At 51.5% G+C, this 27,205-nt stretch overlaps 1 protein-coding gene across 3 annotated transcripts in view; it reads left to right on the top strand.

Moving 5' to 3' along the window:
• Trio (trio Rho guanine nucleotide exchange factor) overlaps positions 1–21,083 on the top strand; it is a 353,577-nt gene extending 332,494 nt beyond the window's left edge. For all 3 annotated transcript variants that reach the window (XM_045132004.1, XM_045132006.1, XM_045132005.1), the window contains exons 47-57: positions 2,506–2,683; positions 3,609–4,372; positions 8,160–8,407; positions 9,972–10,110; positions 10,482–10,509; positions 10,711–10,873; positions 11,156–11,277; positions 13,871–13,949; positions 15,766–15,966; positions 18,176–18,314; positions 18,825–21,083. In XM_045132004.1, coding sequence (XP_044987939.1) covers positions 2,506–2,683; positions 3,609–4,372; positions 8,160–8,407; positions 9,972–10,110; positions 10,482–10,509; positions 10,711–10,873; positions 11,156–11,277; positions 13,871–13,949; positions 15,766–15,966; positions 18,176–18,314; positions 18,825–19,370 — 2,607 coding nt within the window. In that variant the 3' untranslated portion in view covers positions 19,371–21,083. The remainder of the gene's footprint in view (positions 1–2,505; positions 2,684–3,608; positions 4,373–8,159; positions 8,408–9,971; positions 10,111–10,481; positions 10,510–10,710; positions 10,874–11,155; positions 11,278–13,870; positions 13,950–15,765; positions 15,967–18,175; positions 18,315–18,824) is intronic.
• Positions 21,084–27,205: the final 6,122 nt, after the last annotated feature.

The raw sequence follows: 27,205 nt of genomic DNA, 5'->3' as shown, positions 1-27,205 counted from the left end.
CATTGAAAATGACCCTGAACTGTAAAGTAGACCAACCAAGGATGACAGGCAGTAAGAGAAGGGAGGTCTGAAGCCCTGGCAGGTGGCCCCTGGGAGATGCGTGCCGCTCCCCAAAGTTCCTGAGCTTGTGTGCCTCTGTGCAGGCCCGAGGTCAGAAGGAGTCCCCTGAAGCCACTGGGCTCCCCAGCAGGAGCACTGAGGAGCGTTTGAGACCCTCTGGTCCTTCCGACTTCTCAGTACACACAGGGCGACGCCCACCTGCCCGTCACCGCTGCAGCTTCTGCCGGCTTTCCCCAGGGTGTCCCTGTGGCCAGACTCAGGGCAGGCCGTCCACAGCCACAGCCCCAAGTTCCTGTGCAGGATTCAGAACCAGGAGCTGAGAGAGGAGCTGCTTGACCTGAAACTGAGCTGTGGGCCAGAGCTCTGTACCTTATACCGCCCCAGACCCGCCCCAGGCACTGCTGGTCGCTCCCTCAGAGGCCATGGCCCATGTTCATAACTGCACACCCATCACCTAAACACCCCACCCATTCTTTCCATGGGTCTTTGGACAGAAAATCACTTCCAACACCTTAGAAGTTGTCTTGATAGCTATGCATTCTGCTTCATCTACAAAACTGTCACATGATGTAGACCGTATTTGAAATGTCTTAATGGTGTCACTTTGTTGCTGGAGAAGTAAGCGATTACTGCTTGATCATTACAGAGGAGGTTTGGAACCACCTAGTGCCAGGCCTGCATATCTAGTTAACTGTTCAGACTATCAGCCAGACACTGAACTCCTGATGCAAGTTAAATATCTCCTACCTCAAGTGCTTAGAACAAAAAGTGTCTCAGGTCTCAGATTTTTTTCCTAATTTCAGAATATTTACATATACATAATGAGATATCTTAGAGATGGGATCCAGTTCTAAACATAAACCTTCCTTAATTGCTGAGACGCTTCGCATACACTTTGTATACACAGCCTGAAAATGACTTGTCCAGTGTGTTTAGTTTCCGTTTCTTTCCATGGCACACCATTACCTGAGGCTTCTTCATGAGGCCATGTGGGTGCTTGGAAAGGTTACACTCAAAGCACTCTAGGTTTCCAGTTTAGGAATGCTTGACCTGTGGTGATTTCTGAGGCAGAAAAAGTGGCAGTCTGCCTAAACAATGGTTATTTCCATTTTGACCCAGGATGAAACTCATTACGCACTTCAAGTTCTCTTTTTACTGCGGAGACTGGGGAGATGGCTCCGCAGTTAAATGAACTATTTTGCAAGCCTGCCAGTCAGTCAGAGTTCAGTTCCCTGGCACCCATGTAAAGCCAGATACAAAGTGGCCCACGTCAGTGATCCCAGCATGCCGACAGCAGTGGGAGGCAGACCAGAAAAGACCCAAAGCGCGTGAGTCAGCTAGGCTTGGGCAGCCACAAAACAAGAAAGAGCCTGTTAGAGAAGAAAGTACGGGAGCCCACAGACACCCGGTGCCTGTCCTGACCCCTGACCTTCACACGTGAGCCACACGCACTTGTAAATCAACACTTTTTTTTAATGCAGGAGAGAGAGAGAGAGAGAGGCGTGCCAGGGCCTCCGGCCACTGTAACAAACACAACGCATGTGTCATTTTGTGCACATGTGTGACCTTGTGTGTTGTGTCACCTCCTGCATGTGGCTTACATGAGACAGGAAAGTTGAACATGGGTCCTTAGGCTTTGCAGACAAGCACATTAATTGCGAAGCCGTCTTTCCAGCCCAAAGCAACACTTACAGCTGCAGGGAGCTGTCCCAAAGGTGAAGAGCATGGGCTGCACAAGCGAGAGGGCCTGAGATGACCCTGGTTCAATCCCCCGCACCTATATAAACATCTGGGTGTGGCCAGCACCACGGTAACCCGTTTGGGGCAGGTGCAGAAACCAGAGAGTCTATGGGACTTGCTGATGGTAGGGCACGGCCAAAATGGCAGCTCTGGGTCGAGTGACATCTCGAGGAAACAGGCAGCTGAGTGCAAGGCCGTGCTGACACTGCCTCCCGTCACACCACTCACCACTCCACACACGAGCCCAGAAATTCTTGTGTTTTATTATGTAAAATGCACATAACATAAATTTGCTATCCTAACTTTCAGTGTACCGGCTTGCATCGTGTTACACATATTGACATGGTACATCCACCAACCTCCAGGATTCTAGTCATCTTGCAAAACTACAGCTCTACTTACTAAACATTAAGTCTCCCTTCTCCCTTCCTTACAGCCCTTAGAACCGCCATGGTAATTTCTGTCTCCGTGAACTTGACTATTCTAGAAGCCCTGTAGAAGTTGACTCGTACTGCATGTCCGTTCCCTGTGTGCTCACTGTTGGCATGTTTGCTAAGTTCAGCCGTGTGGCAGCATAGGTCAGACTTCCATGTGTGTTAAGGCTGACAGATACTCCATGGTCGGTAAAGGCAGTGTTTTCCATATCCACGTATCAGCTGGTGTACACTTGGGCTGCCTCCACCTCTTAGCTTTCCTGTTTTCAAGGTGAGTTGCCTCTGCCTGGAGGAAAACGTGGAAAACGATCCCTGTAAATTTGCTCTGACGTCAAGGACAGGTGATGCTGTAGAGACCTTCATTTTGCATTCATCAAGTCCAAGTGTCCGGCAAACATGGATCCATGAAATCAACCAAATTTTAGAAAACCAGCGCAATTTTCTAAATGGTAATGTGTTTCCTGTTACACTTGTCTGTCGTCCTTCTATAATGTGCGCACTTCTGCATCTCAATTGTCTCTCATTACATACTATTAACAGTGACAGACTATGTCCTCTGTACATCAGACAGTGCCCTATTTGGCAAACACTATTAATGTAGCCACTTTGCAGGTTAGAAAGCTGTGCCACATAATTTGTCCAGCATCCCACAGGTTTTTGGAGCGTGGGCCCTTCTGAAGGTCTTATTCCATTCAGCCATGCACACAGTATATATACTAGAGCCCCGTCCTCAGAAAAGGAAGTTGGAGAAGAGCATGAGATGGAACTGGCCAGAGACGTTCAGAACACCGGCAAGTGCTTTGCTCATCCCTTCTCCATTATGAAGAAGTCCTGGCCACATGTGGTGGCACACCCCTGTGACCCCAGCATTCGGGGAGGCCGAGGCAGGAGCGTCATGAGTTTGAGAGCAACATAGGCTACCCAGCAGTGCCGCCTTTCCAGCTTCCATGGTCACAGTGGGTTTGGGCGGCATTGCTGGCCGACGGCCACTCAGTGCGACTTCATGCCCGTGGGAGGAGCTCTGTCCCAGCTGGCTTCCCTCTCGTCCTCCTGGGATGCTCAGGGCAAGCCTGGAGCATGCAGGCAGGAGGCGTGCGCTCTCTGAGCCCACTTTACTGGGTGCTCTGTTTGTCCGGGCTTGTGTTCTGAGCCAGAGGCCCAGTGCAGGAGGATGTCGTCGCGTTCTGTCACCATCCCCTGGCTACCGGCGCTTACACTGCAGTCAGAACGGTCACGAGCGAGCCAGTGTCTGGATCGGTGCTCAGACGCGCAAGCCTGGCGCGCACTTGATTCTGTGCTGCCTGTGCTCTTTCCCTCCCCGCAGTCTGTACTTCCTTGGTGCCTGACTGACTGCTGCGTCTTGCTTGGTTTCAGCCTTGACATCGCCCATCGAGTATCAGAGGAACCACAGCGGGGGCGGCGGCGGTGGGGCCTCCGGGGCTGGCAGCGGCAGCCATGGCACTGGCCCCAGCAGCTGCAGCAGCATCCCGGGCTCGAGCAGGAGCAGGCCCTCCCGGATCCCACAGCCTGTCAGACACCACCCCCCCACGCTGGTCTCCTCTGCAGCCTCGAGCCAAGCAGAGGCAGACAAGATGTCAGGTACGTCTGCTCCGAGCCCCTCACTGCCTCCCCCCAGCAGCAGCCTGGCCCTTGAGGCCAGCCTTGGCCAGCCCAGCAGGCTCCCCCCGAGTGCAGACTCCGAGGCTCCTGAACGCGAAGCAGAGCCTATTCCCAAGATGAAGGTGATGGAGAGCCCCAGGAAAGCCCCGGGGAGTGCTGCTGGTGCCAGCCAGGATGCGAGCAGCAAGGACGCGCGGGGACACCTGGGTGCCCTGCCTCTAGGCAAGCCCAGGCCCGGGGCCATCTCGCCGCTGAACTCTCCTCTCTCCACCACGTTCCCTTCTCCTCTTGGCAAGGAGCCCTTTCCCCCCAGTAGTCCCCTGCAAAAGGGGGGCTCCTTCTGGAGCGCCATCCCTGCTTCCCCTGCCAGCCGGCCAGGCTCCTTCACCTTTCCAGGGGACAGTGACTCCCTCCAACGACAGACGCACCGCCACGCGGCCCCAAGCAAGGACACAGACCGCATGAGCACGTGCTCCTCGGCCAGTGAGCAGTCCGTGCAGTCCACCCAGAGCAACGGGGTAAGAGCTCCAGGGAGCCTGCGCCCGCCCGCCCCGCCGCCTCTGTCCCGGCAGCTCTTCTAAACTGCGTGGCCGTCGCTCCTCCGTACTAACTGCAGCTCTCCTCGCCAGCGCTGCGCAGCAGTGACGGCCTCCTCCGGTACTTCTGTGCGTTGTCTCTAGACACGGCTGTGTGCACGCATGTCCGTGCTCCGTGGGGCTGCGCAGGCGCACAGCCACCGAGTGAACGCAGCCACCCTAGCCCCTCGTGGGACTGCGGACAGCGCCTGCTCTCATCTCTACTAACTCCCTGCTTTGCTCCTGTCTCCTTCGTAAGAGAAAGTGCGCCATTAACCTTCTCCATGCAGCATCTCTAAGTCTCTTCAACTTTCCAACCAGCAAAGTATCTTGGGACTTCCTTTCCAGCCCCTGCCTTGCTCACACTTTTTTTTTGGCGGGGTTTCTTGCTTTCTGCTTTAGATTGAAATCTGTACATCTTAGCTTCATCACTTAGTTTCGCTCTTTTATGCCACAAGTGATTTTTAAGTCATCTGATGAAAATAATACTCCCTCAAGAAAACTTGCAACAACAACACAAAGCAAACTAAGGTGGCATAAAGGGGGGAGGAATCTACCTGGTGCAAATGTTTCCTCTACCCAAGTCTCTTGTAGGGGAGACTGCTGGCACCTGGAGAGTGGGCTTCTGCAGACACTGTAGGCCTCAGGTCTCTCCAGCGGGGATGCCGGCAGGGCAAGCGCCTTTGCAGTGGGGTTCCATCTCGCTTTGCTGTCGCTTACGTTGTGTTCTCAAGCAGAAGGGTGGCTGTGCTGGGTTCCCCCATTCTGTGGCCTCCTCACTGTCCTCCAACTGTTTGCTCCACGGCAAATGACCTGGCCCGTAACACTTTCCTGAAGGCATGCGTGAGTGAATAGAACTGTTCTCATGAGTGTATGTTTGATCGCTTTATAAATTTTTAAATGCATTTCCCTAAAAGGGTCTGTGTCTCTCTTTGTATATATATATATATACATATATATAAAATCTACTTTTGCATGTTTCTTTCCTCTGGACTCTATTATAACCCCCTTTTTAGGTTCTTGATCTTACCTTCTCTTTCTTGTTATTTTGTTAAACTCAAGCCTATGTATTTATTTGAGGAAGTGTTTTAAGAAGTGGGTTTTGATACATGTATTTACACGTGAGTTGTAATCCCAAAACCAAGTGGCTGAACAGGTACCCTCTGATGGGCATACCCAGTGTCTTTGCTGTGGGCATCCCAGTCTTTTGCACACAACAAGGTACTTCTGGCTAAATTGGAAATACTGGGGGGGACAGAGACCACCTAAACAAGCTCTAATGCCCCCCCCAGTACTATGTGGTCAGTTCAGGGTACAGACCTGACTTTGCACTGTGGTCCTTAAAGAGCAACACTGGCATCTCCTGCACCACTCTTAATGTTCCCGGCAAGCACACGAGCTTTCAGATCCACATCTCCAAATGAGCAACTGCTCCTGAGTAGACCTGGTGCCGCTGGCAGTTTCACCCTGAGGAAAGACACGCTGTGACTCCTGGAGTCAGATGTCCCAGGACGGTTAGGTTGGAAAAATACCTTTGGTTTCTGTACCCTGCTTTTTTTTTTCCTTTTTGTATGTGGGAGGAAGTGTAGAAGTAGAAATTGCCAAGCTGAGTTTTAAACCAGAATATCTTCTAGAAATGACCAGAGTCCTATAGTGGGGATTTGAAAATGTCTCCTAGGCTTCTTCCAGAACCATTGGAATTCCTGGACCTAGCCCTGAGCAGTGTCTCCTTTCCCTGTGACCACCTCTGAGGATGCCTGGGGGCCCATCCAGGCATCTGTGCCCAACCCATGGTCATGTCCTCCTCCCTCCACATGGCACCTTCTGCCACAAGCAGGGTGAGCTCACTGCTAGTGGCCCCAAGTCACCGGCCGGGTGGCCTGTGCACTCTTGTCACCCTCACTCTGAGGGAAGATGGCCATGCCCTTGGGCAAGGTGGCTGTGAGACTTGAGAGAGCTCAGGTTGAAATGCTCCGTGCACACCCTGACACACAGGCGTGTAGACACGCCCGTAGTCGTGGTTGGTTGCTGTGGCACAAAACTTCACTTGGGAGATGCTGCCCTGTGAGCTTCGTTGCCATAGTAGCTGGGCCTCAGTTTTTACGTTACATTTCTAGTGCATTTGGCTCAATAATCTCCAGACTATTAGATGCTACCATATATTAAGATACAGACTAAAGTATCACTGAGCAGACAGAGGCCCTGGCTTTGCGTGCAATAATAGGCAAGTAATGGACAAAGGACAGTGGTGAGCAGGCCATCTCCTTAGTGGATGTGGGCAGCAGTGCCTGCTTGTCCACTGCAGGGCACATCCACATCTCAGGTCCCTGTCGTTCCTCGTGGCTGCCTTGTGGCGTCACAGAGGAGAGCAGGGGGTCTCTTGTCCGCTCAGCCATCCCAAGACAGCAGTTGGCAGTGTGGTGCAGCGTGCTGTGACATGCTCACTAGAGCGTGATTTGGAGGGCAGGAGGGCGGCTGCCTCCCACTCGGGGTGTCCCAGAGCCCAGCGCTCGGAGCCTGGGCCCCCAAGAGCACTTCCAAGCAGTGGCAGGAGAACAGGCTTACAGAAGTCAGGTCTAGAAGCAGCTCCACACACCCTAGGGGACAGAGGGAAGTCTGGGGAGATGAAACCTGCAGCTGTCCGGGTTTCTCCTGCTTTCCTTGGAACAGTAGGTCACTTGTCAAATAAGAGCTTGGGACAGGTATCTGCCATTTGTGTTTCTTCCGCTCTGTAGGCTCAGGTAGGTGGCCCTAAGAAATCGACCTTGGGGCTGGGTGGATATAATTCAACTGGTACAACACTTGCCTGGCATTTACAAAGCCCAGGGTTGATCCCCAGCACAGAACAAACCTGGCCTGGTGGGATACACACCTCTAAGCCCAACATTTGGAGATGAAGGCAGGAAGATCAGAAGTTCACAGTCATCCTCAGCTACATAGCAAGTTGGAGGGCAGCCCGGGCTGTATGAGACCCTATGTCAAAAAAGAAAACAAAAACAAAAGATCTTCTCACTCCACAGTTGTTGTCCACCCACCACGTACAAGTCAGTTACTGTGAGCAGAAACAGCGCAGCTCAACAGGGGGAGAAGACGCAAAGGAGGGCTCTTCCCAAAGTTTGAGTGGCAGCGCCTGGGGCAAGCAGCCCCTGGATGCTATGTCACGAGTTCCCATGGCAACAGCAATGTTGGCAACACGTTAGGCTTCCTGGCTCAGAGCATCACCTACTGAGGTCATATGAAGGAGAGAGCAACTGTCCATAAAAAATTTAGTAGTTGGTGTACACTTCAGATGCTCAACTCTTCTCTGTGAAAGGGAAAGGCAATAGGAAAGGCTAGTCATGCCCACAACCTGGGCCCTGGAGTGCATTCCCAGCAAGTGTTTGATCAAAAAGATTTGGGCACATCTCTCTTACCTAATCTGTCAGTGAGCCCAAGTGCTCCTCTGCAGCTAGGGTTAGAAATACCCTAGCATGGCATCACCATGAAGACCAAGCTGCTCCTGGGAGCGCACAAGGAAGAGCTGAGTGCAGTATCTGGCCCCCCAAGTCTCGTCACTACAGCGAGTGCGTGGAAATTGTCTCTAAACTGCTGGCTCAGCTGGAGAACAGCTCAAAGCGTCTCGCGCCTGAGCCGTCCTAGGGGTCGTGGCGCCACGGCCCGCTGCCCGGGCCTCTGCCGAGGTCCGCCATGGGCTCAGCCGCGTCCGCCTTCTTCTCTTCATCTCCTCCAGAGTGAAGGCAGCAGCAGTAGCAGCATCTCCACCATGCTGGTGACGCACGATTACACGGCAGTGAAGGAGGATGAGATCAACGTCTACCAAGGAGAGGTCGTCCAAATTCTGGCCAGCAACCAGCAGAGCATGTTTCTGGTGTTCCGAGCCGCCACTGACCAGTGCCCCGCAGCCGAGGGCTGGATCCCGGGCTTCGTCCTGGGCCACACCAGTGCGGTCATCATGGAGAACCCGGACGGGACTCTCAAGTGAGTGCGAGCGGCCCGGCAGGGGCGGGGGAGCCAGGGAGACAGGGCTGGGCTGGGCACGAAGGCCCTGGAGGGGAGAGGTGAGAGAAGAGGGGCTCCGTAGAGGTCCTCTGAGCAAGACACGCTGCCACCGCCCCCACCCCATGAACCTCGAAGACTTACCCTATCAGGTGCTTCAGTGACCTGCAGTTAGAAACGCTGATCTTTCAGGTCACCGGCTAGTTCCTGGAGGTCTTGGGTAGAGGACAAGCCCTCTGAGGAACACTTTGGAGAGTCCCTTGGTGAGGCTGTTTAGGAAAGGCTGTGTGGTGCCCTTACCACCGCCCCTTTGATTCTGGAAGCTTCATTAAGAAACTTGAAGCTAGTTTTGCTATCTTACAACAGTCTGTGCTGGTTTGGAAAAGAGTCCCAAACCTCTCCGGCCAGGTGGTTTCTGGAGTGCACTGGGGATGTTGCCTAAAGAGACACCTGCAGTCCTGCCTAGGCACTGCTGGCCGGCCGCACTGGCGTCCCCAGCACCGCCTGTGGGTGTGACAGCTGAGGGTGCAGAGAGCCATCCCTCCTTCCCCAGGACAGTGCCTTGTCCTGATTCTCTGTGACATGTCTTATCTGGCCTGTAAAGGAGAGCTAAAGGATAAAAGTCTCATTTTCTACTTTGTTTCTTCAAAATACATTTTTGAGGACTGGAGAGATGGCTTAGCAGTTAAGGCACTTTGCCTGTGAAGCCTAAGGACCCAGGTTCAATTCCCCAGAACCCACATAAGCCAGATGTACAAGGGGGCAAGTGCGTCTAGAGTTCATTTGCAAAGGCTAGAGGCCCTGGCACACCCATGCTGTCTACCTCTTTCACTTTCTCTTTGTCTCTCCAATAAATAAATAATAATAATTTTTTTAAATATGCTTTTGAGCCTGCATGTGAGCAGGACCACAGGGGCTTTTGTGGAGACCAAGACAGGAAGCAGACTTGTAAGGAGCTGGCTTCTACGGTTGTGGAGCCTGGCAAGTCCCAACTCTGATGGCGCCTTGGAAACGTGAGGGGTTGGGTTCCTGGTGCGCTGCTGCCCCCTAGGGAGGCCAGCCCGCTTTGTTCTATGTCATCGGTGTGCACAGCACTGGGATGAAGCAAAGAGCCTTGGGCGGCCGTCTGCCGTCGGGCTGCACCCTAACCAGGCCAGGCTTCCTGTTGTCCTGGCATGTCCCGCTGCCGGGTGAGGGAGGGCAGACTGCTTCATTAACTCAAATGTTCCTTCCAACCAGAAAGGCCCTCACAAACCCCCTGGATGTTTGACTGAACAGCTGGGTCCGTGTGGCCCAGTCACGCCGACACGGAAGGTGGGCCACACACGCCCCATTGTGCTCTCACCGTGCCAGATTGGATAGGGGTTGTCGGCTGTGTCTCCTGCTTCCCGAGGGTGGTGTGCAGTGAGGGTCATGGTGACCCCGTCTCTGCGGGATTATCAGTCCCGTGAAGCGCACATTGAGTGTTCAGCCTGTCTCTGGTGCGGTTAGGGTGCATCCGCCCCACTGGGAAGGTTTACTGTGAACACTGTGTTCTCCTTCGTAGGAAATCAACATCTTGGCACACAGCACTCCGTTTAAGGAAAAAATCTGAGAAAAAAGAGAAAGATGGCAAAAGGGAAGGCAAGTTAGAGAATGGGTACCGGAAATCACGAGAAGGACTCAGCAATAAGGTGTCTGTGAAGGTGTGTGTGAGACTCCAGGCCTCTGGACCCTGAAGGCCTTGCGCCCCCCGCCGCCCCTCCCCACGCGGCATCCCCGAAGGCTCTCATTAGCGAGCTTGTGGGGTCTGTGCCCTACCAGAAATGGGGTCTACATCTTAACGCTGCGCCAGTTCCATCCTAACTTCAGAAAGCATGGTTCCCAGAGGACCAAGAAGTCTTCATTCCTCCTTAGGCTCAGGGGCGTGACAGGCTTTAAGAAACCTGAGACCTGTGGGCGGGGTGGTCGCCTGCAAAAAGAAAGCATCCCCTGAAACTGTAGCCCTAGAATCAAAGTAATCTGCCTGAAAATAGCTCGTGGTTGTGTTAATTCCCCTTTTCCTCTTCTATTTCAGCTTCTCAACCCCAACTATATTTATGACGGTGAGTTACCCATCTTTCCTCCAGTCTTAGTGATAACAGGCTGCTGGGCACATTCAGTGCACCCACGTGGACTCTGACGTGGGTTTCTTCAGGTGTCCCAGGCTCAGGCAGCAGCTTGGGTCTTCCTGATTTGTTAGGGACACACGGGAGGAGGCCGTGCTGAGAGGAACTAACATGGATCAACGCCTTTATATCTTGCAGTTCCCCCAGAATTTGTCACCCCACTGAGTGAGGTCACATGTGAGACAGGAGAGACCGTTATTCTTAGATGTCGTGTGTGTGGCCGCCCCAAAGCCTCAATCACCTGGAAGGGCCCAGAACACAACTCCTTGGACAGCGACGGCCACTATAGCATCTCCTACAGGTGAGGCGCCCGCCGGGCGGTGTCTGCTGCCTAGGAGCGCAGCTGATCTAGTCAGGGGGACTGGAGACGGTCTGCTTGCTGTGACTGCCCTGATCCCTGCCCTGCGTCTTCTGCTCACTCAGTCACTGAGGCACATCTCCTGCCTGGGGGTGTGGCGAGAGCCCTTCACACGTCCTTATCAACACCTGAGTCCCCAGCTCCTGCGGCCTGAGGGCGGGAGGTGAGACCAGGTGCCAGGGTGCTGAGCCCTCTTGACCCAGTGCGTTGTCACATGTGTGCCAGTGACGCGGGGGAGGCCGCTCTGAAGATCGTTGGCGTGACCACAGAAGACGACGGCATCTACACTTGCATCGCTGTGAACGACATGGGCTCCGCTTCCTCTTCGGCCAGTCTGAGGGTTCTAGGTAAGCCGCCTGGGCCAGCGGGCACCTCTGCCACAGGCTCTTGACACTCGGCATCTTCGCACGTGGTGTGACCTGAAATTGGAGCAGGAGGTCACTTTGGAGGCACCAAGTAACTGAACAGTCCCTGGGTGTGCCAGGGAAGATGCCTCACAGGCAGCTCACTAGAGGACCCTGAGCCAAGCAAGTGCACAAAGAAGGCCTATGGCCCTGTCCCTGGGCACCTGGGCCACTGGTGACTGACCTGAGGTGGAGTATGGTACCGCTGCGCCCTTAGAACTCAGAACATGTTCTTATCCAGCTGAACCCAGATGAGCTCCAAGTTGGTTCATAAAGAATATAAGTCGCAGGATGGAGAGATGGCTTAGCAGTTAAGGTGCCTGAGTGCAAGGCCAAAGGACCCAGGTTCAATTCCCCAAGACCCATGTAAGCAAGGTGGCGCATGCTTCTGGAGCTTGTTTACAGCATCCAGAGGCCCTGCCCTGCTGTACCCCTTCTTTCTCTGTTTCTTTCTCTTTCTCTCTCTCTATCTGCTTCTCTCTCTCAAATAAATATATATTTTTTAAGATTGTAAGTAGAATTCGGGTGTGGTGGTGCTCACCTTTGAACCCAGCACTCAGGAGGCAGAAGTAGGAGGATCAAGGCCAGCCTGACAGTGTTGCAGGTCAGACTGGGCCGAGAGCAAGACCCTTCTCAAAAAAAAAAAGTTTTTTTTAAAGAGTGTAGGTAGAAAGAAGGAAAGGAAGTCGTAGGGCCGCCCCAGGCCTTCGATGAGAACTAGGCTCGCAGCTTAGTGGCTGTCCAAAGTGTCCAGCTAGGAGGGTGTTCCAAAAGAAGCTGCTGGCCCTGGTCTGAAGCCCTGGCACTGCCCACAGCCCAGCAGGACATGGTGCTCTCCTCAGCCAAACTGCAAGCTCCATGGTCAGTAAGCAGAATTTGTCTAGGACTTTTAGGCCATATATCTCAGACCCATATATTTTAGTTTCATTAAATTACAGAAAAGGCATATCTGATTTTTGGATCATAGCATAAGAACAAAATCTTGAATTTGAAAGTAAAGAATGACTGGTTTCCTAATTTAAAAACAAATCAGAAACCATATAGTTGATTGTTTCATAATAAATCACTACCTAAAAGCAAATGGAGTAAGATTCAAGGTTATTTATATCACAGAGATATGAGTGGGGAAATTACCAGAAAAGGAAGAAATCATTTTTATCCCAGACCTCCATCTCCAGCCCCTCGAGGTCTTTAGAAAAGCTCTTGTCGTGAGGCAGCCCACATCTGGATGACCTCGGTCTTTGCCCCACAGACAGCCCTCTGGGAGAAGCTGTGGTACTAGCAGCTCTCCGCGCCTGCGGGCGCTCCGCCAGTCACCAGCGGCTCCTGCCTGTCTATGCGGAAGCTTCTCCCATGGGCAGCTGAGCAGGCACTGCAGTCGTTCTGCCCTGGCTGGTGCCCGAGCCACCTGTAGTGCGAGGCCAGGTGGTCAGTGAGAGGCACGTGCAGGCTCGTGCTGATGGGCGTTGGGAAGGGCAGCTCAGGAGGGTGCAGGGCTCTCATCAGGAAGAGGGGGTGTGAGCAGGGGCCAGAGGTCATTGTGCTGCTGCCTGGTGCCAGCCACATGGCCTTATGTGTGACAGGTGTGTGTGTGCGTGTGCACTGAAAAGAAACAAAAGGAAAATACGCCTTTTCAGTGAAAAAAAGAGGAAAGGAAACGTTACCTCTGAGTAGGGAAAATCCACTGTGTTTGAAAGGACTTGGCGGGTGCTTCAGAAGTGCCGTCTGCCGGGCTCCTACGTGGTGAAGCTGCCACTAGCAAAGTGCTGGCCTGTGGGTGTCGTGCTTTAGCAGAAGTACTCGGCTCGCCATTGACAGTTCATTCTCTGTAGAGCCCTGGGAACATAAGAAAAGAGTGCACCCTTGATTTCTGACTGTCTGAGGCCCTGTGGCTGGGTGGACAGGGGGAGGGGGGAACGTGACCCATTAGACACCAAATGGACATGTGAGTTCTGTATTTTTCCTGGTTCATACATTTTAAAATAAAAGCAAAAATAAAATTCACTGACATTTAACTTAATGCAGTATACCCAAACGTGTTTGGTTCTAGCATGAAATCGGTATCTGTAAGTTATTCATGAGATGTTCTCCATCTTTTGTCTGTGATGAGCCCGTTTGTCACAAGAGCTGCCCCTCGGGCGCATGCTCTGTGGCCACCACGTCACCGTGTGCGTGTCAGGCTGGGCCTCTTCCTAAAAGGCTCTGCTTCAAATGCGTTCAGGAGCTCAGCAGGTGGCTCACACCTGGAATCCTGGGAGGCAGAGGCGACAGGGTCACTAGGTTAGAGCCAGCCTGGTTTACACGGTGAATTTCAAGCCAGCCTGAACTACAAGTGATAAACTTTTTTCTTTTTTTCTGAGGTAGGGTCTCACTGTAGCTCGGGCTGACCTGGACGTCACTGTGTAGTCTCAGGGCGATCCTCCCACCTCTGCCTCCCTAGTGCCACACCCGGCTACAAGTGGCAAACTTTTAAAAGGGAAAAAAGAACACAACACACACACAAGTCCACTCAGAGAAAGCGGTGTTCTGCCTGCAGGTCCAGGGAGCGATGGGGTCGTGGTGACCTGGAAGGACAACTTTGACTCCTTGTACAGCGAAGTGGCCGAGCTCGGCAGGTACGGTGCAAGGCCAGCGTCCCTTCAGCAGTGGTGCTGGCTCTGCTGCGTGGTGCTAGCGGCTTGGAAGGAAGAAGGGCTCTCCGGGCTCAGGGTCAGTTGGTTTCTGCCCGTCACGGAGGTCAGAGAAGTCGCTCCCTCATGGCCGAGCAAACCCGGGGCAGCCCTTGTTCACATATGGGTGGGGCAGGAACCAGAGGGGCAGCAGCCAAAGACGCGCCCCTGGCCACCAGTTTCCACTACTTGGGCAGTACCCCCAATGGGTCGTTCCACAGCCTTCCCAAAATGGTGCCAACAGCTGAGAGTGAACATTCAAACATGAGCTTTGGGGCGCATCTGCACCTCAGATTCCAACCATACAAGGGCTAAGCTACCTGCGACGCTGTAGACATTAGACACCGGGGAAGGGAAGAAGCAGGTGTTAGCTGGGCTCTCAGAGTCAGCACATCGGTGCCTCGTGCCGTCCCCGGATGGGATGGAGCACCTCCCTCTGCATCTAGAAGACCGCACGCTAGCAAGGCGCCAGGAGCGCCCGGAGTCACGCGCAGGTCGGAGTCTGTGGAGCACCACCTGCGAAGGCTGAAAGCGCCCTTGCCGCTTCACGCACAGGAACTGCACCACAGCTAGGTGGAGTGTCAGGATGCGCTTGACCAAAGTAAGAAACAGATCTCAACATAAAGAGACTGCTTTACTCCACCAGGGCCAGCCAAGGCCAGCGTGGCTCAGCAGTGCCCCACCGGCCAGGCTCCTTCTAGTTCCCAGGTGTGCCTTCTAAACTGCCGCATTCACCTGTCCCTAGGCATCACACCTGCAAGCAAGAGACCCACTGACCTGGCCCTCTGAGGACCTCTCCAGGGCCCTGCACCCACGGCCCTCTCCTGTGCTGCATGCCCGTGCTGGGCGCGCGTTACACACTGTGGCATGAAGCCCACCCCACTGGCCGTCAGTCCTCACACCACTAAATGAGCAGGACAGGACAGTTGTCCTTTCCTGTGCTCTGCCAGCTGGCACACCCGCACCTCACCCATATGCCTGGGCCCTGTCTCTGATACGAGCCTCTTTCCACTGAGTAGACATTTACTCTGAACGTCCTCACATGACAACAGAAGCAAAACCTTGCCCCGCCTCAGAAACCAGCAGCTGTGTTTCTGTATTCCATAGGCCAGAAAGTCACTGGGCAGCCACACAGTGACTGGGAGGTCGGGCGGCCACTGTACCTCCCCGTGGAGAAGTATCAGATAGTGACGTGTGTGACACACCTGCCTGCCCACTCCACCTCTGCCCCAGGTGGATTTATCCCCCTTCCGTGGATAGACTGTATTCTTGAGGTCCAGGCAACTACTCGAGATAAAGTCAAGACTCAGTGAGGGCTCGCAGGGTGCATATGTGGTGCAGCCACAAAGACCGTGACCTGAGCTGTGACAAATTTCCCATCCTGTGAGGCAAAGCCCAAGCCAAGGGCAGGACTTGCTCCCTTGACCAGGAGCAGGAGGAATACTCCCACCCTGGCCTCCAGTAGGATGATGAGGACGTGCGGGACGATGAAGGTAGATGCTTCCTAGTAAAGCCGAGGGGCCATAAGCCATCAATTTTTAGTCTCCTGAGTGGTACAGACATGAGCAGTGGAGGCCGCCTTTAGCAGGAAGGCGCTGAGCCCGGCCACCCACCGCATCCCGCCCTCATGCGGCTGCGTGCACAGAGCAGGGCCTGTGCGCACAGGCTGGGGTCACCGCCCCGCGGAGGTAGCCTACAGGGGAGCATCTTTTCTCCTTGACATATGTGAGTTCTCTGAAAATTATCTCAACAAATTTTGCAGGGGCAGATTTGCTGTAGTTAAGAAATGTGATCAGAAAGGACCCAAACGAGCAGTGGCCGCCAAGTTCGTGAGCAAGAAGCTAATGAAGCGCGACCAGGTCACCCGTGAGCTTGGCACCCTGCAGAGCCTCCGGCACCCCCTCCTCGTGGGCCTCCTGGACACCTTCGAGACCCCCAGCAGCTACGTCCTGCTTCTGGAAATGTGCGTACGCTGGCCTCCTTCCCTCCGCCTCCCTGCCTCAGCTCCCCACACCATTGCTGATGTTACTTGGCTCCTGCTTATTGTTTGTGGAATTCACAGAACTTCCAAAACAGGCTTATTACCAGAGAGTGCTGCCTGGGAGTCTCTAGTCAGGGCAAAACACGGTCTTTACTTTGTTTGAGCCTGCTGTCAGAGCTGACTACAAGCAGGCCCCCAAATGGGTTCCCAGCAACCTGGCCTGGAGACCCCTGGCCTCCAGAACCTGTCGAGGGCAGCTTGGCTCCAGTGCCGAAGGCTCAGTCCACCGGGGAGGGCCTAAGGTTGACTTGATCCCTGACATATGCCCAGGGCCTGGTGCGTCCCTTGAGGTTGGAGGGCCCCACCAAGACCACCTTGAGCTAATTCTCCAAGGGTCAGTTCAGCCCTGACCATCCCTCCCTCTCAAGGCTTCTGCCAAACCAGGGTGATGTAGAATGGGGGGGCCGGACATTTAGCCTAGTGAATGCCCTCTGGGGGACGTGGACCCTCAGCCCCAGCAGCTCCCTACTTCCTGCTGTGCTTCCGGGCTCTGTGTGCGTGACGTCTCCCAGAGTGAGTCCATCGTGTAAGGAAGCAGTGTTTGAAACTGTAACCCTAGAGATCGGTTCTCAGCTGGGGTAGTCTCACCCTGCGCCTGATAGTGTTTATGATTCTTTGAAGTACTCAGCAGGAGCAGGAAGGTCATAGGCTCTAGGCCAGCCTTGGCTATGTAGAAAGAAATTAGAAGTGCACCCCACCCTTGACTGGACGAGCTGCTGCAGAACTCAGGTGGGGCCCAACTTGCCCTCACCCCGTGCCAGTGCCCTGGTGATGGTGGGCGTCTTAGGACTTGCCCTCAAGGTTGCTCAGCCAAAACCTCTTCTGCTCTCTTCCCTGAACGGTGAAGTCACACGGCAGAAAAGCACACGGCCTCCTCAGGCCGAGCTTCCAGCGGCCGTGTCCTGCTCCAGCACGCGCTGGCTGCCTGTCACCTCTCTCTCACGGCGTCCTTGTCGCACTTCTCGAAGAGCTGCGTGGCGCCAGTGAGGCGGGACGTGTGAGAAGCCCAGACCCGGCCTGGAGCCCCCATCCCCCGAGGCAGAAGCTGGGTGACCAGCAGCCATGCCAAGCCACCTCTGGGTTCTGAACAAGGTCCACTGGTCCAGTCCTCGGCAGAACTCTGCAGGGCCTTGGGTTCTGCTCGGCAGCCGCAGCTGTGAATGTCAGGGAGCGGTGGCTTGAGGGGCGTGAGGTGTGGTCTGCGGGCTCCTGCGGCACTAGGGATGGCTTGCGTCTGCGTGGCAAGGACGGCACCTCTGAGCTCCTTCCCCATCCTTTAACCAGCACTCTTCTCCCCGGAAAAGTGTGACGAGCTTCACCATGCTACTGACCGAATTGTGTTACTGCTGTTGAGGCAAGGTCTCCGTAGCCCAGGCTGGCCTCAGACTCACATCGGTCCTCCTTCCTCAGCCTCCCCAGTGCTGGGATTAAAGGCGTACACCACCATACCCAGCTTCGGAATTAATTTTTATAAGTGGTTTTGCTTACAATTCTCATTGTTTACTCCTTACTGGGCAGATTTGTTTTGCAAGTGGAGGACAGTGTTCAGAGCAGCCTCCGTCCAGGGACAGTAGCTCTTGGCCTCCGAGCCGCGTAGCTCAGGAAAGTTGTGTATCTTCTCTGCCTCAGTTTCCTCATCTGTAAAATGGGGCTGCAAAGCACCCTGCTCAGAGACGCTCAACGACTGAGCTCTAGCATGCGGCAGCACGTTCTGTCGCAGTACATGGTCGTGCCCAGTCTTCACGTGACACGCTTTACAGATGAGCGAAGTGGAGCAGCCCCTCCTTCCGCAGCACCACCTAGATCCCGGCGGTCAGCCGAGTGGCGCACGTAGGCCAGCCGCTGATGTCACCACCTCGCTCCTCACTGCCAGGGCAGGGCTTGACTCCCGCAGTTCTCCACCACCTGTTCCCCTAAAGCCCGTGCCACCGCATTCCCCAGTTGGTTCATGCAGGGCGTGTGCTGGAAGCCACCCTTCTTGTGCTGCACTGCCCATGGGGGCACATGACACACTGGTAACCCACTCACAGTGCAGACAGGGCCGGTGTGTCCATTTCTTACCCCCACCAAAAAAAAAAACCTCTGTAAATTGAAAGGCATCATGACAGCATCCCTCCTTCCTGCCTCATAGGGCCGACCAGGGTCGCCTCCTGGACTGTGTGGTGCGATGGGGAAACCTGACCGAAGGGAAGATCCGAGCGCATCTGGGGGAGGTTCTGGAAGCCGTCCGATACCTTCACAACTGCAGGATAGCACACCTGGACCTAAAGGTTGGCAGGCCCAAGGCTGCATGAGGGAGGGTCCGGCCCTGCCAGCTGGGCTGCCAGGGACACCAGGAGTCCCTCTCCCGGCCTGTGTTGGGAAGCCACAGCCAAGCTTAGGGGCTGGGAGCGAGCTGGCAGAGGAGGGACTGGGACAGCGTCCTCGGTATCTATGAGTTCGTATAGCAGTCAGAATACCAGGCGAGCCACTGAGTCCTCTGACAGGCACGGGATATAGGACGTCCTGTGGCTTCTACTGGGTTCTCATGGGTGCCAGTCCAGGAGGTCCTGGGGAGAGGGGAGAGGGGAGAGGACTGGGTTCAATAAGGACACTGGGTCTAACTCAGAGCTGCTCCAGTGGCAGTTCCTCCATGGCCCTTGCTCCCACTGGCCCATGGGGCTCCTGGGTGGTCCAGGGATTCGTGTAGCTAACTTCCACCCCACCATGGGATTCCGACCGTTGTCAGAGTGAGTGTAGGCTGGGCATGTTTGGAAATGATGGCCATCTCCTGTTTGCAGCCTGAGAACATCCTGGTGGATCAGAGTTTGGCCAAGCCAACCATTAAACTGACAGACTTTGGTGACGCTGTCCAGCTCAACACCACCTACTACATCCACCAGCTGCTGGGGAATCCCGAGTTTGCAGCCCCTGAAGTCATCCTTGGGAACCCCGTCTCCCTGACCTCAGACCTGTGGAGCGTCGGAGTGCTCGCCTACGTGCTGCTCAGCGGCGTGTCCCCCTTCCTGGACGACAGCGTGGAAGAGACCTGCCTGAACATTTGCCGGCTGGACTTCAGCTTCCCGGAGGATTACTTTAAAGGAGTGAGCCAGATGGCCAAGGAGTTCGTGTGCCTCCTCCTGCAGGAGGACCCGGCCAAGCGTCCCTCGGCTGCACTGGCCCTGCAGGAGCAGTGGCTGCAGGCGGGCAACGGCAGCAAAGGCGCGGGCGTCCTCGACACGTCCAGACTGACCTCCTTCATTGAGCGGCGCAAACACCAGAATGATGTTCGACCTATTCGGAGCATTAAAAACTTCTTACAGAGCAGGCTTCTGCCTAGAGTTTGACCTATCCTGAAGTTCTTTCTCATTCTCTTTCACCTGCCAATCAGCTGATAGTTTGAATTTTGAACAGTAAAACCAGCCAAATGAAGTGACCAGCTGCCGGCTGTTAACACATGGTGTGAAATTGCATCCAAGCGAGCTGTGCTGAGCAGCGCTTGGACTCCGAGCTGCAAGCTGCGCCGGGTGGACACGGCCTTCACTACGCTCTGCGGATGACGCTGCGGAGAGCGCGTTGCTGTATCACGGTATTTTATTCAGGTTTCTGCAAAAAAATAAGATACTTTTTTAAATGAACATGGATAGAATTTTGCAAATTAAACATTTTCAAAATTTATTCAAGGAAACAAAATGCCTATGTTCAACCACTGGTGTTCACGAACAAAACAAGGATACTGTGCGTGTCTGGGGAAGCCTGGCCCAGGTGGCGGCCGTGCCCATGGGCAGTGCTTGGCATCCACCTGCCGCTGAGCTTTCCCAGCTGCCTCGTCAGTGTGTCTTGCTGGACGCTAGGTCTGGCTTCCAAAACATGCATTCAACCTCAGTCTCTTGCATAAAATAGAATGAATCGTTTTGCTCTGATGAAATGTAGGCCTTACTTGTATATAAGACTGTTCCTGCCTCTGGTCTGGCATCTTTTCCCTTCCTTTCCCTCCCACCCACCGCCTGGGCCTTCCTCCGGGGGTCTGAGGTCTGCCCGCCCACCAGGGACTTGTGGTTGGGCCCGGCTCTGCCTCCCCACTCCCCAGCCCCACCCACACCGTCACCCCGATTGCTGACCGGTGTACAGTCCGATGAAAATACTGCAAATGCACTCATTGGGGGATTTTTGGTTTTATTTCATATCATGTGCAATGTTGTGGTTTTAACATTTTATGCAACTATTTATGAAGCCCTCTGTTGTACCTGTAATCCATAGATAAAGCACACGCGTCGTACGGTGAGCTTCATGGTTGGGGGTCGTAGCCCTGTGCCGTCAGTTCAAGGAGGCTTGACTCTGTGGTTTTGTCAGTTTTAAGGACTGTAAAAAGTGATTTCATACTCTGATATAAAACTGGATAATAGGGTAATGTTTTAAATTTTATTATGCTATTATTCAGAATGCCAAAGTATTATTTTTCTCCCAAAACCAGTCTGAACATTTACTACTTTTTAGACTTTTTGACATTCAACTTTCTGTACAAAAATTGGCTGGATTTTGAGCTTTTGGTAAGAAAGCCTGAGGCTCGTCCCGATGTCTGCGCCTCCGTGGTGGAGCCGGGCTGCGGTGGGGAGTCCTTTAACGCAAGAGGCTGGATTTCTGGCATGCTTAAGTTTTTCTGGATGTCTTTTTATTGTGTGACATACACTTAAAGAAAATAGACCAGCCCACTTCCCAAACCAGCTAGACATCTTGGTCTTGAGCCATAAACTGGCATAAGTAAGCTTTTGCAGTTTCCAATGCATTTTATTTATTCTTTTGTTGGTTTTTTTGTTTGTTTCTTGTAAAATTGTACAGAAACTTTTTAAAAGAAATTGGATTCAAACAACTGGATATGTATCCGTAACCTCATAAATTTTATTTGTGTATTGTTTCTTTTATTATTTCAGTTAAATTTTTACATTATTTTGCATGTATATTTCTTTGTACAGAGACCTTACATGTTTACACAGTATGATGTGATGTAAATATTTTATTTTGCCATCAGTTATTTTAAAAAATTAAACATATTTGCCTGATTTCCGTGCTAGGCCTTTTATTTAAATCGAGCACTGCTGAGTCAGAGAGGTTGCGGAGGGGTGAAGGGGAGGCCTCGCCCGCGTGGGAGGCAGATGTCCTGGACCAGCGACGCGCTGCTTCGGGCCGGGCAGTCGGGCTCCTGCAGGGGCAGCGTGCGGCCGATGTCGAGCGCCCAGCTCACCTTGTCCTGCTCTCAGGCGCCCTGCTTCGTGATGGACGTAGAACAGGAGCAGAGAGCGCCTCCAGGCTGCCCTCAAAGGGCAGGGCTGGCATTTCCATAGACCTAGGAGCGCGAAATGTGCAGGTCAAGCAGTGACCCGGCAAGCGAAGAGCCTGCCCCTGCGTGGGAGGCCGCGAGCCGCCCGTTCTGGGGAGCTCCTCGGACACCGCCTGTCAGGGTCGTCCACTGCACGGGTTGCTGCCCCCCCCCCACACACACACATGGCTGACAGCAGATCATCTTTTCAGATCACCATTCTCTCTCTTGGTTTGGTTCTTTGGGGGGGTGGTTCTGCAATGTTGACTTACTGAGCACCTCTAAAAACCAGGTTTGTTTTTTGGGTTTTTGTTTTGTTTTTTTGGTGGCCAAGACTGACCTGGAATTCACTATGTAGTCTCAGGGTAGCCTCGAACTCATGGCCATCCTCCTACCTCTGTCTCCTGAGTGTTGGGATTAAAGGCATAAAACCAAGCTTTTGTCTGTTTGCTGAAACTGGTTGCAAAATGGCAAGTGTGAAAGGTATATTTGAGCCAAGTCTCTAGGTAGGACACGGGCAGGTGACCCCTTGAAGGGTACCACCGCTCCCGAGTTCCAGGGTCACCACAGCAGGTCAACTTCAAAGGGGGTTAAGATTCAAAGTGGGTTGTAGTCCACCCTCTGCACAGCTCCAAGCCTGGGAAAGGAGGTGTGATTGGATTTACAATTTCTTGTTGAATATTACATGTATATTATATGATTAACATACATAGACATTTTTCATCAGAATAAAGTATACAGCATTTTCACTATTACCTCCCACAGAGATCCCTCCCTGCTAGAAGTAATTCTGGTTTCTATCACCCATAGATGAATTTGCCTTTGAATTTCATGTAAGTATAATCATATTTTTTTAATTTTATTTTTAGCATACAGACATATAATTAGGTTTCATTTACAATTTTTTTGTTTCCCTTCCCTCCACTTCTCCCTTCTCCCGATGGCCTCCCTCTCTCTCTCCCATTTTCGTGTCTCATGTGACCTTTTTCCTTTCCTCCTTTCTCTATGCCTCTTCCCCTGTGATGGTCTCCTGCCTAGCTTCACCCTTCCACCTCCCCTTGTTTACAGATACAAAGTCGGGTTCTACATAGGAGAGAGGGTACACTTTTGGTCTGTCCAGGCATATGTTACCCAATTTACTGTGCTCTTTTCCAGCTCCACTCGTATTCCTGCAGATTTTATAATTTCACTTTTGTAGCTGATTAAATCCTGTCGTGTCTGTGTTCATTACTCAGCCATCGGCTGGTGCGCGTTGAGGCTGACCCCCTTCCCTAGCTGCTGTGCACAGTCCAGCCGCGAGTGTGGACATGCACGCCTCTCTGTGGTAGGACGGGTGCATGCCCGCGAGCGGCGTGGTGGGGTCGTAGGCTAGTTTAATTCTCAGCTGTGCCAGAAGCCTCGGCGCTGGTTTTCACAGTGGCTCCACCAGTTTACTTTACGTCATTTGAGAAGGAGAGAAAGAATGGGTGTGCCGAGGCCTCTTGCCACTGCAAACAAACTTCAGACACCTGAGCCATGTTGCCCATCTGGCTGTATGTATGTAGAAGGGAGTAGTGGAGCCTGAGCCAGCTGACTTTGCAGGCAGCGCAGTAACTGCGGCGCCGTCTCTGCAGCTGACGGGCACAGCTCCTCCCTCGCTTGCTCGCGTTTGCCGACAGGGTCTCACTCTGTAGCCCTGGCAGGCCCAGAATTTATATCTCACAGGCTGGCCTTGAACTTGCTCAGCCGTCCTGCCTTTGCCTCCTCAGTGCTGGATTGCAGTTGCGCCCCACACTCACGGCCACTCTCTCCCAGCGAAATGTTTCCTCGAGTCTTTCATGCACTTTGCCTTCTGGATATTTTTTGTATATTATCTGTGAGTTTGGAGGGTTCGCTATTCTAGATGCTAGTTCTTTGCTGGAAACATGATTTGCAAATACATTTTCCTCTCTGCAGTGTCTTAATGCTTTCATAAAGAAGAAATTTGGGGGCTGCAGAGATGGATCAGTAGTTACAACACTTGCCTAAAAAGCCTAACGACCCTGGTTCTATTCCCCAATACCCACATAAAACCAAACGCACAATGTGGCACATGTATCTGGAGTTTATTTGCAGCAGCTAGAGGCCCTGGTGTGCCCATTCTCACTCTGCCTGCAAATAAGCATTTTTTTTTTTAAAGAAGAAATTTTGAGTTTGTTGAAGATCAATTTATCAGTGTTTCATTTTGTGAATCAATCTTTTGGTTTTTACAAGATTTTTTTGGTATTGAAAGTCTTTTTTTGTGATAATTGAAACAGGGTTTTGTTGGCTGCATAGTTCAGGCCGGTCTCACATCAAATTTCTTGATCTTTCTCCCTCAGCCCCTAGAATGCTGAGACTCGAGGAATGAATGGTCACACCAAGCCAAGCGTAAGAGTTCTTTACATAGCCCTAAACTGAGTGTCCTTTCCTTTTCTAGATTTTTTTTTTTTTTACATTTCACATTTTATAGGTCTAAGACACATTCTGAATTAATTCTTCAATAAACTGTGAAGTATAAATCCATCACTCCTCCATCCTCCTTCCTCTGCTATTGCTGCTGGGTCCTCCTCCTCCTCCCCCCCGCCCCTCCCCCAGCAAGGTACTGTTTTCCCTCCTACTTTGTTCTTTCCCAAGGCTATTTTCATTATTCTAGTTTCTCTCAATTTCCATGAAATTGGCAGTGTGTGTTGCCTTGTACATGCGCGTGAGCACTCCACCACCGAGCCGCGCCCGCACTCCCAGAGCAATGTTAGCCAGGCCTACAGACTCTCCTCTGGGATTTCCCCCGTATATCAATCTAGACAGAACTAACACCTTCACCATGATGAATCTTCTGTCAACGAGTACTCTGTATCCCCATTTATTTAAGGCTTTGGTTTTTCTCACCAACACTTTGTGGGTTTACAACTTCTCGGGTAAGTTCGTTAGAATTAAACAATTATAAATACCCTATTTTCAGTTTTGTTGTTGCATGCACTTGTTGGTACTATATAGAAAACCTAATTTTTAGTATTTTATTTATTTATGAGAGAGAATGGTTACACCAGGGCCTCTTGCCACTGCAAATGAACTCCAGATGCACATGCTACTTGGTGTCTGGCTTTGTGTGGTTACTGGGGAATTGAACCCAAACCTTTGAACTGTTGGGCCATCTCCCAGGCTCCTAGATGACTAATTTTTAATGTTTCTCTTTTATCCCTATTGGTTTAACTCAATAGTTCTAGGTATTTTTTTGTGGACTCCTTGGGTTCTACATAATCAACCATGTCATTTACAAATAGGAAGTTTTATTACTTCATTTCAGTCAATGTGTGTCTTTTTCACTGGCTAGAATTTACAATATTAAGTTAAATATGAATAGTGAGAGCAGATATCCTTGTCTTATCCCTGATTTTTGGCAAAAAAGCTTTCAGCCTTTCAGCATGAAGTACAGTAGTTAACTATATTTGTATAGCATCTCTTTAACACAGTAAGGAAGTTTTCCTGTTTTCCTCTTTAAGAGGTTTAAAAAAAATTCATGAATTGGTATTAAACATAACTAGATTTTTGTTCTGTATTAATTGGTATGATCATGAAATCTTTTTATTTAACCTAGTAATATGTTAGTTCAAATATCAAGTGAAAGGCTGGAGAGATGGCTCAGCAATTAAGGCACTTGCCTGCAAAGCCTGGGGACATGGGTTGCATTCCCCAGTACACACATAAAGCCAGATACACAAGGTGGCACATGCATCTGGAGTTCATTTGCAGTGGCTGGAGGCCCTGGCATGCCCATTCTCTCCCTCTCTCTCCCTCTCTCTCTCTCTCTCTCTCTCTCTCTCTCTCTCTCTCAAATAAATAATAAAAATTTTTAAAAATATCAAGTGAACCTTATATGCTTGGAATAAGCCCCACTTGGGCAGGGTATATAATTCTCTTTCTGAACTATATTTGCTCTAATGTTGCTAAGGTTTTTTTATACCTATATTCATGAGATATTGAGTATGGATTTGCTGATTCACTATGGAATCTTAGGCTGGCCTCAAACTCACAGTGATCCTCCTGCCTCTGCCTCCCAAGGGTTGGGATTAAAGGTGTGCACCACCACACCTGGCCATTTCTATTATATTAAGTAAGCATACAAAATAATGGGTTTCACTGTAATATTTAAATACATATAAATAATTGTACTTTGTTCATATTTACCCCTAGTTATACTTTCTCTTCCCCTCTTCCATCCTACTTTCCCCCCAGCACATTAATATCACATTCTCTCTCATATACAGAATCTGGATATTTTACATATATGCTGTGTGATATGAAAGCTGAAGGAATCTATAATTCTCTCTCATATACGGAATCTGGATATTTTACATATACACTGTGTGATATGAAAGCTGAAGGATCTATAATTACCTTTTCCTGCACTGTCACAAATTTGGTGTCAGGGTAGGACTAGCTTCATAAAATAAAGTAGAAAATAGTTTCCCTTCTTTTTTCTGAAGACATTGTATAGAATTGATTCTTAGTGCTTCTCTACGTATTTGGTAGAATTCTCCAGTCAAATCTTACAGGCTTTGGACTGGAGAGATGGCTCAGCAGTTAAGGCTCTTGCTTGTAAAGTCTTAACAACCCAGGTTCGATTCCTCAGTGCCCACATGTGGTAGCTTGAATAGATGTTCCCCAAGAGATTCAGGAGTTTTATCAGAGCTCCTTGGATCGCCAGCTGCCTGGCTGGAGGAGGGGTCACCAGAGTGGGTCGGAATCCAGCCAAGACACGCAGGGCGCCCGAGCCCTGCCTGGTCCCTGCAATTGGGTTGCGTTTTCCGCCCTTGCTTTTGGTGGTAGGTTTTCTCTTTGGCACCGTTATGGAACTTCCCCTGGATCTATAAGTTCAAATAATGGCCACTCCTCCCCATAACCTGAGGCTGGCTATTACACATGAAAAGCCAGGTGCACAGGTGGCGCATGCATCTAAAGGTCACTTGCAGCAGCTGGACGACCTAGTACACCCATTCTCTCTGTATGTCTTCTCCCTTCTCTCCTTGAAAATAAATAAAAAATGTTTTAATTTAAAAACAACTTATAGGCAGAGGGGCTGGAGAGATGGCTTAGCAGTTAAGGTGCTTGCCTGCAAAGCCTAGGTTCAGTTACCCAGTACCCATGTAAAGGGGGTGCATGCATCTGGAGTTCATTTGCAGTGAGGCCCTGGCACATCCATTCTCTCTCTCTCTGTCTCTCTGGCTCACTCTCTCTCTCTCTCTTCCTGCCTCTTTCTCCCTCTCAAATAAATAAATTAATTAAATATATATTTAAAAAATGTTTTCCAAAGAAGGGACTGAGTGGACAAGAGATTTGGAAGAAGGCTATGATCATGGTATATTATCTGTACACATGTACATAGGTTGTCAATAAAAGTAGAAATAAATAATAAATAAATAAATAAAAAGGAACAAAACCATGCCCAAGAGGTTATTCTCTGACCACCACATGTGCACATACATGTGCCAAAGAAAAGAAGGAAGGAGGGAGGGGAGAAAAGGAGAATGAGGAAAGAAAGAAAAAGAAAGGAAAGAGAGCAGAATGGAGACAGTATATATGCACCCAAAATGTAGGAAAGGAGCTAAAATGATAGTTTTATTTCTCCTCATTAACAGACTTGAGCTGTAGAAGCTGAGGCCCAAGGACTGGTTCCACATGGTCCATTGGCTCCGTCCTCTATACTGCCCACCCCGTCACCCTGGGTATCTGTCATCCTGGGCGCCGTTCCTTCACTGCTAAAAAGCAGCCTTGCCCTGGTGTTAGCCTCCCAGGGGCCAATCATTTCCTAGTTGGATTATTAATTGTAGCCATTCTTCCTTTCATGTGCTGTCTTCAGCCCATTCG

Source organism: Jaculus jaculus, chromosome 13 (genome assembly GCF_020740685.1).
Source record: "Jaculus jaculus isolate mJacJac1 chromosome 13, mJacJac1.mat.Y.cur, whole genome shotgun sequence".
Classification (NCBI taxonomy): domain Eukaryota; kingdom Metazoa; phylum Chordata; class Mammalia; order Rodentia; family Dipodidae; genus Jaculus; species Jaculus jaculus.
The sequence above is the reverse complement of the archived record's forward strand: the minus strand, read 5'-3'. Positions and strand labels throughout refer to the sequence as shown.